At 41.8% G+C, this 12,905-nt stretch overlaps 1 protein-coding gene across 1 annotated transcript in view; it reads left to right on the top strand.

The window, feature by feature from the left end:
- GRIN2B (glutamate ionotropic receptor NMDA type subunit 2B) overlaps positions 1-12,905 on the top strand; it is a 502,950-nt gene that overhangs the window by 467,100 nt on the left and 22,945 nt on the right. Inside the window, exon 10 of the mRNA XM_060245306.1 lies at positions 9,388-9,548. Within this exon, the coding sequence (XP_060101289.1) occupies positions 9,388-9,548 (161 nt within the window). The remainder of the gene's footprint in view (positions 1-9,387; positions 9,549-12,905) is intronic.

Here is a 12,905-nt window from a genome sequence, read left to right as displayed (position 1 = left end):
GGGACCTCAGATGACAGAGTATGGGTTTGCCATTCTTTTTCCCTGCTCGTTTAACACAATCCATAGCTTAAGGTGTCATGTCTTAGTCCCCACTTAAAATCAGATGAATGCAAATTAAATTATGGTATACTGTAGTTCCCCGCTTCCCTGTTTCTTTTGCAGCAGTTGTGCAACAGGCAGGTCTTCAAGGACAGCTTCCTCCTCCACAAAGATGTAGTTCATGTGATGTTCCTTTTTGTTTGTAAGGTTAGGAGTAGGGTACTCACTCACATTTCTGATCTCAGGTTCATGCAGCTGAGATGGCTGTGTTTAAAACAACATCCATTTATTACCAAAAAGTTATAGGCATGGGAGCAGCTGATTTCAGGACAACAGAAATCAAGCAGCCAACAGGTCTAAGTACCAAATAAAATTAAGGAACAGGGTCACTACCCCATGAGACTAAACCAATACACACAAATATCAGAGGGGCAAATAGACTATTCCACTGTAATTAATACAATAAACATGTAATAACTTGGGGATGGGACAGTTTGCTTATTTCACCTCTTTCTGTACTGCATCTGTTAAAGGTGTAGCAGCCATATCTGAGGATAAAAAATACAAAGCTGTTGAAAAACAAAAAGAAAATGAAAAGCAGAATGCCTGCTAAAAGAAAATAAAAAGATAAAGTCAAAATCAAGTAGCAAAGAAAGAAAAGAGTTCATATCTTCTCTCTAAGGCTACAGTCTTAAGCCTCTTTACTTAGGAATAAACTCTATCGAAAAAATTGTATTTGCTTCCCAATGTGTAGGACTGAGATGTAAACATGTGATTAGGTAGACAGAATGCATCTATCATGTCTGTTGTTTACATCTCATTTTAAGAAGGCTGTGCTTAAAACTGGAAATGTTAGAGGAATCTTGCCGCAGTTTCTGCTTATTTAAAATTTCTGCAGGAAAATTAGAGGTTTGCGGAGAACAGACCAGGTGTCCACTAGAAGATGCAAATGGCTCTTCTACTATGAAAAAGAAAGACAATATAAAATTTAACCAGATCTGACTTTACAAATTTCTGCCTCATTCCTTCTACTATGATCGCCTCCTCAGAGGCAGTGTTTGCACCTGGAAGCCTTTCACCACACACAAATTGGAATAAGGGCATTAAGTAGAAAAAGGGTATCCAGCAGTAATTTCAGTGGTCCCCAGCATATGCCTAACCCTGCTGTCCACTGAGGAGCCTTTCTGTCTCTCTTCCTTTTTTCTTACTGAGGACATATCCATACCCTGTTGCACCACCAATATACATGGAGTATAAAAAGCAAACAAGACATGCATTTTAATAAGGTTGCCCACCTTCAGGTGGCACCTGGAGATCTCCTGGGATTACAGCTGATTTTCAGACAACAAAGATTAATTCCCCTGGAGAAAATGACTGTGTTGGAGGGTGGACTCTATGTCATTATACACTGAGGTCTCCCCCAAACCTGCCCTCTTTAGGCTTCGCTCCAAATCTCTAGGAATTCCCTAACCTGGAGATGAGAACCCTGCATTTTAGACATGCTGGCAAATGGGCCAGGTAAGTTTATATTTGCCCATATAATGATTTTTGATCAATGGATATTAAACAAGACCTTGTGAATAATGAATGCTTAGCTTGTATTGTTGTTTAGCAACCTACTGTTTCTTTAATCACAAAGCTAAGAAAGAAATAAAAAAATCAAATTTTTAGGGCAACTAGAAGAAGATGTATATTCACTGTGAACCTTGATTAATACCTGTGAAATTTTAGTGTAATTAGAAAGTGGATTTTCAAAACAACTCAGCACTAACCCCTGTCAAACAAGCCCAGAATTCAGAGTCTCTTGCTAGGTTGCTGTGTCCAGTGTCAAGTAATTTTCCCTATTGATGTTTAAAACAGTCACTCTTTGTTCTTAAAAAGTTGATATTTCTTTATAACTGGCATACACTTTAGCTGATTAATTCCCTTTCTTTGTTATATATGGAAGAGTAGCTGCACTATATGGTGCTAAACTTTGTTTCTGTTGAGATTTTGACTCAAAACTTCTCTGATATCTATGGTGTAGTTATTGTATGCATTACAATGGAACAGTTTGCTCCCTCCATATTTGTTTATTTCAATTCATATACTGCTTCTCCCGCACAAAATGGGGCTTATAGAGGTTTGCAGTAGTATAAAACAGAAGTGATAACTACAGTAAAGTATAAAACATGGAGTATAAAAAGCAAACAATTTACAACTGACAGAAAAGCTCAGCCTTAAAGGCCCTTTGGAGTCTAGGGAGCTTCTGCAGGCCCCAAGTCTCATCTGAGAGGGCAGGCTCAAGACAGGGCAGCAATTGAAAAAACCTTCACCCTAGTGGATGCCAAATGTGCGAGCCAAGGGCCTGGCACCACCCGTAGGCCACAAGATGACAACCACAGCTGCTGAGGTGGGTTGTATTTAGGGCTGCCTATCCCCAGGTGGGGACTGGGAATCCCCTGATTTGGAGGTTCTCCCCCTGCTTCAGGGTCATCAGAAAGGGGGGTTGTCTGTCTGGCACTTCATTATTCCCCATGGAGACCAATTCCCATAGGGCTTAATGGAGAATTGATTCATGGGTATCTGGGACTCCGAGGGGGTTATTTTTTGAAGTAGAGGCACCAAATTTGCAGCATAGCATCCAATGCCTCTCCTCAAACCAACCTCCAAGTTTCAAAAGGATTAGACTGGGAGGTCCATTTCTATGAGCCCCCAAAGAAGGTGCCCTTATCCTTCATTATTTCCAATGAAGGGAAGGCATTTAAAAGGTGTGGAGTCCCTTTAAATGTGATGGCCAGAACTCCCTTTGAAGTTCAGTTATGCTTGTCACACCCTTGCTCCTGGCTCCACACTGATGTTTCCTGGCTCCAGCCCAAAGTCTCCTGGCTCCACCCCCAAAGTCCCCAGATATTTCTTGAATTGGACTTGGCAATCCTGGTTGTATTTATTTATTTATTTCTGGGATTTCTATCCCACCCATCTCACCAAGGCAGGCTCAGGGTGGGTAACAACATAAATACATATTCAAGACTTCAATAAAATCATAAGATCCTCAATTAACAAAATATAATATTTAAAACAACAACAGCAATTAATTCAAACACAAGATGGCGGTATTTCTTGAATCTACTCAGAGCATTCTAATAATCAGCTTCAATTTATGGGCATTTGATACATATAAGCATATAAGCAAACGGAAGAGGCAGTCCCTCAAGTATGATGATTCATTCTAGACCATTTTGGGCTTTAAAGGTCAAAACCAGCACCTTGAATGTGACCAAGAAACCAATAGGCAACCATTGCAGCTGCTTCAAGACAGGTTGGATATGAGATGACCAAGTTGGAAGCCTGGCAGCTGCATTTGAAGAAGAAGAAGAAGAAGAAGAAGAAGAAGAAGAAGAAGAAGAAGAAGAAGAAGAAGAAGAAGAAGAAGAAGAAGAAGAAGAAGAAGAAGAAGAAGAAGAAGAAGAGTGCAGAAATCAGTGGCTCCCATCCCTGTATCCTCTTGCTAATAAATGGATCTTGTTTTGAACACACTGGTCTCTGCAACATGAACCTATGAGTAGGAACATGCATGAATACCCTGTTCCTGACTGGCGAGACAAAGGGAACATCACAATAATGTTACATTACTGGCATTATTATGATAAGATGCCAACTTTATGAGTCATATAATAACTTTCAGGCTTCCTCAACAAGCGTAAGAACATCTTCATGTGGCTTTAGAACACCTAAGAGGGCATCTCGCATATACCGTTAACTAGTAAGAGACTTTTGACATTACATCACACTGTTACTTTTTGAGCAGGACCAGATCTACATGTTTTTTGAGGGGGGGCAAAATTAAAAAATGACGCTCCCTTATGGGCCATTCTATCTTATGGTCCCATAGAATACAATGGACTCCATACCCAATTTGGCGCTTCCCCTCTGTCAGCGCCCGGGGCAAGCACCGTCCCTATGCCCCCCCCCCGCCCGATCCAGCCCTGTTTTTGAGATAACCCAGCACTTCAATTTTTATGTTGAAGGCACCTGATCAGAATTGAGCAAGTCTTGAAGATACCATAATTGAGTCATATTTTTGTCACTTCCACCTTGTGAGCAAAGGAGGTGCCTACAGGCTAGCCAACCACACTAGCCACGCAGCCTTTTGAACAGCAGTAGACCAGAAAAAGCCATGTGATAAGGCCCAGCCCCTCAAAAATCTTCCATGGTTCCTGCAACAAACTTGCCACTTCCTTCAGCACCTAGCTCTCATGAACTGGTTCCAGCAGCACCATGTCACAGGCATCAAGGGTTTGTTTGTTTTTTTAATGGTGGGGGTTATATTGCTTTCCTAGTTTTCTGCTAATTGACACAGTTCCACAGCACTAAAGAGACAAATGTGTTCCACAGACTCTTTAAGGTACATTGCTTTTGTAAGTATTGCAGGCTCAAAATGATTTCTTCCAAATCCCTAGTTGTAGGAGGCAGAAATGAGGCTCTTCTCTAGAAAAACAAGTTTTCAGCTACACAGAATAATTTATCTGTAAAACTAAATAATTTTTCTTTTTTCTTCTGCATCTTCCTTCACTCTTCAGGGCCCCATGAGTAGTTGAGTGGCAGCTGGGCATCGATTCCCTCCAGTATTACAAACACAAAGCCTGTAGACCAGGATTGAATATTTATGTGTGTTCATCTCGAGCTTACAGCCAAAGATCTCTGGGTTTGGGCATCATATAGATCCCTGTGTTTAATTTTCACTTGCATCTGCACAAGATCACAGAGATGAATATGGAAGAGAGAAGTTGCTGCATGCTGCAAAAGTAGTGCTACAAATGAATAATAACAATTCTTGTTGATGTTTTTAAAAGATACTTTCCCAAGATCTAGATTCTAAATTCTGCTTTCCTAAAGTGATGAATAGTCTCCTTAACCAGGAATGTATGTTGGCTGAAAATTTTGATAAACATACATGGAAACCAAACTGAGTACATTAGAGGCCTCAAAGTTGGAGGGACCAGCCTGAGGAGGAGAGATGTTATCCTTGAGAAGGGATCCCTTCCTTTTGTGACAGATCAACATCCTCTTGTACCAAGGATTACCTCTCTGAGGTTAGGGGGAGGTGGGCATTTGGTAGTGAGTGATTAAATTATTAGTATAGAGACTGGGGCCTCTGTGTTGATAATACTGGGGTTGATAATACTGGGGAGGAGTCAGCAGTCATGGTGCATATTGGCACTAATGATATTGGGAAATGTAGTCATGTAGTCTTGGAGAAAAATGAAAATTAAAGGTCAGAACATCAAAGTTAAACAATAACAGAGGACTACAGACAATAGTAGATATCCAACAATAATAATGACTGTGACATCTACACTGAGAAACTAATAAATAAATTTGTTTGATAATTAATTTGATATTGAATTAAATATGAATACATAATGCATATACAACAGAAAGCAAACTGATTCAAAGTCACAAAAGAATTTAGAGTCCTGTAAATATTAATAGTACAAAAGTCAAATCAGGTGACAACATATTTCCACAACACACCTGGATCAGTGTGATGCTTCCCAACTGGGAGTGGTGAAACTTTAAATCCACAAGTCTGAAGAATTAAGCATTCAGGAATTCAACAAGATGTGGCTCCTAGATTATGTCAATGTTTCGGTAATTTCCAGCAGAAGAATTTATAATATCACATTGTAATCCATTACATTTAGAAACTACATTTATCAAGGTCCTAATCAACAAAATTTAAATGACAAACATTTAGCAACAACTGGGCAGTAAGTGACTGGACCCAAAGAATTCAAAGATTTTTTTTCCCAAAAGCAGCACCATCATGGACTCCTTGACCCTCCAGATAGACCCCTGTCTCCAGGGACAGATTGACAATGTCCATCAGTGGGCCCTATATCTTCTCATGGCTGACTTTAACCAGCCATAAGGGACACAGATCTAGGAAGCACATGGTCAGCCTGACAGCGCCCAGTTTCCTGCCAACATTAGCAGAGGTGAGCAGGCTGAAGGAATTGAAAACTAAATCCAAAGATGGCCAAGGGGGCCTCCAGTTCTCATACAGGGTGCGATTGCAGTCGGAATTTGCCATGACCATCTCTCAGCTTTGAAAAAGCCAGTGCTCTTTTATACATACCATGGCCATCACACAGCCCCTGCCCTGCTGCTAGGAGAGGCGCCGGCTGCATACACACAAGAGGAGCATTCAGACTGTTCCTGCACATATGGGGCACATGCATCATGTGCCCTAGCTGTTCAGACAGCCGGGAAACATGCCATGCATGTGCTTCAGAAATTTGCTACCAGGGCATAACTGATAGCTGTTCAATCCAGTCTCAGCCTACAATGAGGATGGGCAACTCATGGGGGGCAGATGCATGTGTGTAATCACACCTATTTAATCTGGAGGGGAGGGGTGGCTAGGGTAGACCAAATCTCTTGTGTCAGGAGTGGGCAAGGGTAGCTCTCCAGATGTTTTTTGCCTACAACTCCCATCAGCCCCAGCCAGCATGGCCAATGGCTGGGGCTGATGGGAGATGTAGACAAAAAACATCTGGAGAGCTATCCTTGGCCACCCCGTCTTGTGCGATCACACACACTGTATCAACATTGGTAGGCAGGTCATGGCAGAGCAACAAGTCTTTGTCCATAAAAAGACTTGCAAATGCCTCAGAACTAAGGGTCACATTTCTATATTTTGATGCCTCTCAGTGAGGGACATCAAAGACCGAACCACCTTAAACTATTGTGTTGGGCTAGAGCTAGCAGATGTGATGGAGGCTAAGTAGAATTTCCTCTTCACACCCTTCACCGCCATCTCATAGGATTTCATAAGCATCCTATAATGTTCTTGTGATTCATCAAGAGTACACCACCAAACTCACTCAAGTCATCTAAGCTCCCTGAGTTCTACAGTATATCAAGGGAATAATCTACAACAGGACTTAGAGGGAAAGCTAAAAGACTGGGAATTTTCAGTTAGGAAAAAAGATGACTGAGGGGGGACATGATGCTAGGGACAAATAAAGTGAATAAAGATAATTTATCCATCTCCCAAAATATTAGAATTTGGGAGCACACAATAAACCTGATGGGCAATAGATTCAGCATGGACAAAGCAAAGTATTTCTGTTTTCAATAAGTAATTAAATGGTGGGATTCACTTCCAGTGGATGCAGTGATGGTCACTACATGGATGGCTTTTAAAGGGGATGAGACAGATTCATGGAAGATAGGTTTTTTAGTGGCTACTGCCAAGGTGACTAAAGGGAGCCTCCACAGTTAGAGGCAGTAAAACCCTGAGTATTGCTCCTAGAAGGCATGGGCAGCATCAGAGAAAGTCATTGGCTTCTGTGCCCCATATGTTGAACCTGCAGGGCATCTGGTTTGCTGCTATGTGAAACAGAATGCTGGACTAGGGTGGATCACTCTTCTGAACCAACAGGGCTCTTCTTATGTTCTTAATATTATAAGTTGTAACACATGAGGAATCATATTCTTTCTTTTGTTCATAAAATGCTATCAAATTTCTTAGGTGAAAGTAATCTAGTTAGTGAGTTTTTGAACTCAAGCTAGGAAATTGAAAATCTGCATAAATTAAAATTAAGTACTTAGGCAAATTATGCAGCATCAGGCTTTCACACCATGCTGAGTGAACTTTGAAAACTGATTAGGTCAAAGGTGAGGTGCTATGACAATTCTAGTTTTAGTTACATTGTTACTTTTAAGATTTTATGATTTTATATATATAATTAGGCTGTTATTTTTATGTCAGTTGTATTTTTATCAGTTTTCATCTCTAATTGCTTTGGATCTTGAGTGTTGAATGTTTCTGCAATGCTTCCTGGTCACCTTTCCGCTTTGGGACAGTTTGTTCTTTGGTCGTAGGGGTGGGGCAGTCATTATTTCTGAGAAAGTACCTCCTCTGGTTAAAGTCGGGAAGGATGAGATGTTCAGTCTAAGCTGAGAGGAAAGGTTTTCAACTGTTATTGTAGGTGTCACAAGTGCAGTATTTTACTTTTTCCATAGGATTGAATGAACCATTTACATAGATAATGTAAAAGAATACACTTCTCTCACCCTGGCCTGGGCAGCCCATGCTAGTCTGATTTCACTGGCTCTCAAGAGCTAAGAAACATTGGCCCTGGTCAGTATATGGATGGGAGACAGCCAAGGAAGTCCAGGGTCACTATGCAGAAGCAGGCAATGACAAACCACCTCTGAACATCTCTTGCCTACTGGATCATCATAAGTCAGCTGCAACTTGACAGGACTTTCCACCCCACCCCACTTTTCTCAGAACATTATTGAGTGTAATTTATGCCTGCTCTTGAATTTTGATCATGGCTCTAACCTCAACCACTGAAAATTAAGCCTGCTTCTGACTGCAACTTTCCCACCCCAGTCCTGGGTTGGCTACTGCATAGCAATATCTAGTTGTGTTTCTGGGATGGGGGAAATAATTTCCAGAGATAATTGTTGTAACAACAAATACTCTGCTAGTTGTAGAAGTATTTTTAATCTCATGTGTCAATCTTAACACCAGTGTTATAACAGAAAGGAGTTTTATGGGCATGCAAACATTGTAGTTCTTCATTAAAATATTTTTTTTCTGCTATAGTTTGGTTATCCAGAGTGATAGACTGCTTTTGTACTATGTGCCTCTTTGGTACTATGAAGTACTGAGATGAAGATGTCAAAGAATGCAACTGCTGCCAGGCCCAGCATGTGGGGTTTCTGGCACCTAAACCAGAACTCCAACACGCCCCTCCCTAAAAGGTTTCATGTGCATGCTTTGCATGCACTTGGCATGTTGATGTCATAGTGATGTCATCACAATGGGCATTGCTTCCCTTCCCTGGCACCTTTAGAGGGCATGGGGGAAGGGAAATGCCACTTTCGCCTCTGAGGGATTGGGGGAAGCTCCTCCAATCCCTCAGAGCCAAAAGGACAGTTGGCCCTTCCCTTCCCCAGCGTCTTCAGAGGGCGCGAGGGAAGGAAATGCCACTTTCGCCTCTTGAGGGATCCCTCAGAGCCGAAAGAGCAGCAGAGGCTCAGGGATGGCATGAGCGGGGAAGGGGCACCCGCCCACTGCCCCTGTTGAGAGCTGGCACCCTAGGTAATTGCCTAGTTTGCCGACTCCCACATGCCAGGCCTGACTGCTGCACGTATATTTCTCACTTGTGAAGACATGCAGCTTCTTCAGATCACGTTCTATTTGCTTGGACCACTGGATTCTAGAGGCCAGTGTATAATTCAAATAAAACTGCTTTATTCACTGACAACATTCTGAGGAGTCCATTCCTCTCTCATGCAGTCACTGAAAGAACTTAGGAATTTTTCTTCATTTCTTTCTTTCTGCAGTTCCAAAATCCGAATGCTTTCTCACCACCTTTCCGCTTTGGGACAGTTCCCAATGGCAGTACCGAGAGGAACATCCGCAACAATTATGAACTGATGCATAATTACATGGTGAAGTTCAACCAAAGATCGGTGCAAGATGCACTATCCTCACTGAAGACAGGGTGAGTGCCTTCTCCCAAATTTACCTAAATGATATTGTTAAGTGATAATTTGATTTTGTGCTGCTCTCTCTTGAAGCTTTGGGGAACTTTCTCTTAAGCATTCCTGGTAGCTAAAAGTGATTTTGCCTATTGTGTAAAACACATTTTTCTGACAAAGAGATCAGCAGGCCTGTGGAAGAAATATACTACAATAAAGAGGGTTGGACCTAACCCTAACTTTTTGGTTTGCTCAGTCATCTTGAAGGAACTCAGCTATGGTATATAGTCCATTTCTATATTAAAAAGGAGAGTCAATTGGGAACCTGAGCCAGTATGATATAATGGTAGATTTGAGTGTTATGATTGCTGCAGGAAATACCTGGGTTATACTTGTGAACATAATATTTGCATGTATACAAATCTTTAAACATCTGTGTGCACACTTCTACAAACTGTGATTGAGTTAGAATTCCCAGGCAGGATTACATAGGTCATATACAAAACTATTTAGGATCCTGAACGAATGAATTTATTTATAACTATTATAAACCAGCAAACAATTCATAAATGTCTAGTTCATAATGAATAAAAGACAGTGTAATTATACAATTATAGTATATGATACCATCTAAAATATGCATAAAATATGAATAAAAGGGATCCTAAAGGGAAAGGTTTATTGGTCACAACCTCCTTTGGCAGGAATTTTAAATGCACACCACACTTTTTGATTAGTTCTCAAAGAAAACTCTCTACTCCTGAGAATTCCTAGATAATAGGTCCCAAATTTGTCAGGCTTATCACCTTTTTCCAATTCAGATGCTGTTTGTGAGAAAGGCTGATCCACCTTCCAAGGCAGAGAGTAGTGCTGAAGTGTTTAGTGAGCACTCAGTAACTCATTTAGCTGGTAAACTCTAGTAAAAGGTTTTGTGGCCTCATAACCTTCGTTGGCTTATTTACAGGGGCGGGAGGGGTTATTACCTATTGACTTTTCAGCTTGTTTTGTTTCTCCACATATATAAATTTTGTTTCAGTTATAACTCACATTGGACCTTTTCTTATCCCCTGATTTTAATTTGCTTTTTCATTATCTCCTCCTCCCTTAAAATACTGTGCTTACTATTTTGAGAAGTAACACTAAAGAATCTGGATAAAAATATGTTGTGTAGTTGCACAGAAAGATTTTTTAAATAACTGTAGAAGAATAACCAGCCCCAGAAGACTGCAAAAATATAAACCTTTTAAAACAACTTGGAAAACCTTCCTTCTGAAAGCACAAACCTTTTAAAATTAAAATCTTTTTAGAAACAGAGAAAATGCAAAGCAATTCTAATACAAGCCAAGAGAGGAAAACCCAGCAGCCCATATCTTTTGAACCATTCTTACAAACAGCACAAAACAAGACCAAAGAAAAGTATTTTTAAGAGAACCAGAAAGGGAAAAAAAAGCTCCCTCTCCCCACCTTCCACCTTCCCAGCTAAAAACCCAAAACAAAGAAAAAACTTGAATAATATTTACAAAGTCCACTGTGGGAAAACCAGTCGTAAAGATGCCTGGGCAGAGCAGAATAAGAAGGTCTTCCCAGGCAGGGAGTATACCAGCGGACATTAGGAATCCGAGGCAGAGACATCCTGAGCAGCAGCAGCAGTACAATAAAATCTAGTCCTGAAATGGAAGAATTTATGTATCTGGGAATAGCTTTTGCATATAACTTGAGTTGGTCCTCTCATCGAAAAGCCATGCTGAAGAAAGCAGGACCTTGTACTGAGAGCATCCTAAACTTTTTTAGGTACCATGAAAGACAATATATACCTGGGGCAATTCAAGTTTTCAGTATGAAAATTGTCCCTATTCTGCTTTTCAGGCAGCCATCTTGATCCAAGCAGTCAAAGAATGCTTAGATTTCCCCCTTCTTTGTTTCCTTTGGAAGTTGACCAACGGACACCAAAATACATAGCTGGAGTATCCCTAAGAGCAGAATTGGGTCAACTATCTTTGGAGGCTAGAGGCTAGCAACTGGCCTTCAATTTGTACCTTAAAGTGCTCTGTAATAACTTTCTTAAAAACAGATTCACATAAATCCTCTTGGTCCAAGATTCCTATATCTTATTGAACTAAATTCTGACATTATTCAGGGCATGGAACCAATGCTCCCTCTAAGAACTGCAGTCTTGTGAGCAGAATTTTTTTCTGGTGAGCCAAAATGGTGCTCACCTTAAAACTGTGAGTGGAAGAGAACCATGTGGCCTGATTCCCCTAATGCAGCATGGCAATGTAGCAGGTCTTCTTGGGTGGCAGCAGAGGCTCCAGATAGCACAGCAGGGCCCATAGGCTAGAATGGACTTCATTCTATCCTATAGGCTCATAAGATAAAATGGACTCTATTCTATCCTATGAGCCCCATGGATTCCAGGGGTACAAAGGGAAGAAGCCCCCACTGCCTATGCCAGTCTTGGGAGTCTCCCAAGAGACATGGGAGGGGGGGAGATCATCCCGAGAGACAGGGGGTAGGGCAGAGAAACCCCCTGCCCCTTGGGAGACTACCAAGAGGCGTGGGGTGGGAAGATCATCTCCCTGCTTTTGCACCCCAGGGAGTGCAAGAAAAGCAATGAGAAACCCCCTGCCCCCCCCCACTTGGGAGATTCCTGAAAGGCAGGGGGGGAGATAATCTGGAGAGGGCTTCAGCCAGGCTGTGTAGTTCCCTTCTCTTCCGCATGTGCCTTTAAAAAGCACTTGGCAGTCATGCTCTCCAGGGGCCACTTGCTGTCAGTGCACCATTTCAAGGGCATGAGAGGGAAGGGAATCACCCAGCCTGGCTGGGGCCCTCTCCTGCCTTCTTCCCAGACTAAGGCCCACCAACCTACCTCCGGTGCTGGTAGCGAGGGGCCCTGGAGAGCCTTGCTGCCACATGCTTTTAAAGGGAGTGTGGGGGATAGAAGGGAACCACGCAGCCTGAGAGGAGATGGAGGGAAGCTGGCATGTGGGTGGGGCTATCAACTCCTCAGGCCAGCTACGCTGAGAAGAAAATCCCTGCCTTTGCCTCCTGAAATCTGTGCACTGGTGCAGGCCAGCACACGCTACAGGGAACTTTACATGAAACCCACAGCTGTTAAGTCCTATATCAAGAAGAATATCCAAGATAGGGATTATTCGATCACATGGTCTCATGCCTGCAGAATTTGCTCTTCTCTATTTTTTTGTATTCCTCCACCAAAATTGCTGTCTTCCTATGTTTTCATCTGACTATCTGAAATTACTTTAGAGCTTTCTTATCAACTTGATTGAATGCATAGCCCACTCCTGTTACAAAGGGAAGATTAAGAATGATTCCTTACTCAGACCACCTTTGTGATTGTTCTCAGGGAAAACTAGATATTT

This window comes from Heteronotia binoei, chromosome 8 (assembly GCF_032191835.1).
Source record: "Heteronotia binoei isolate CCM8104 ecotype False Entrance Well chromosome 8, APGP_CSIRO_Hbin_v1, whole genome shotgun sequence".
Lineage (NCBI taxonomy): Eukaryota > Metazoa > Chordata > Lepidosauria > Squamata > Gekkonidae > Heteronotia > Heteronotia binoei.
The sequence above is the reverse complement of the archived record's forward strand: the minus strand, read 5'-3'. Positions and strand labels throughout refer to the sequence as shown.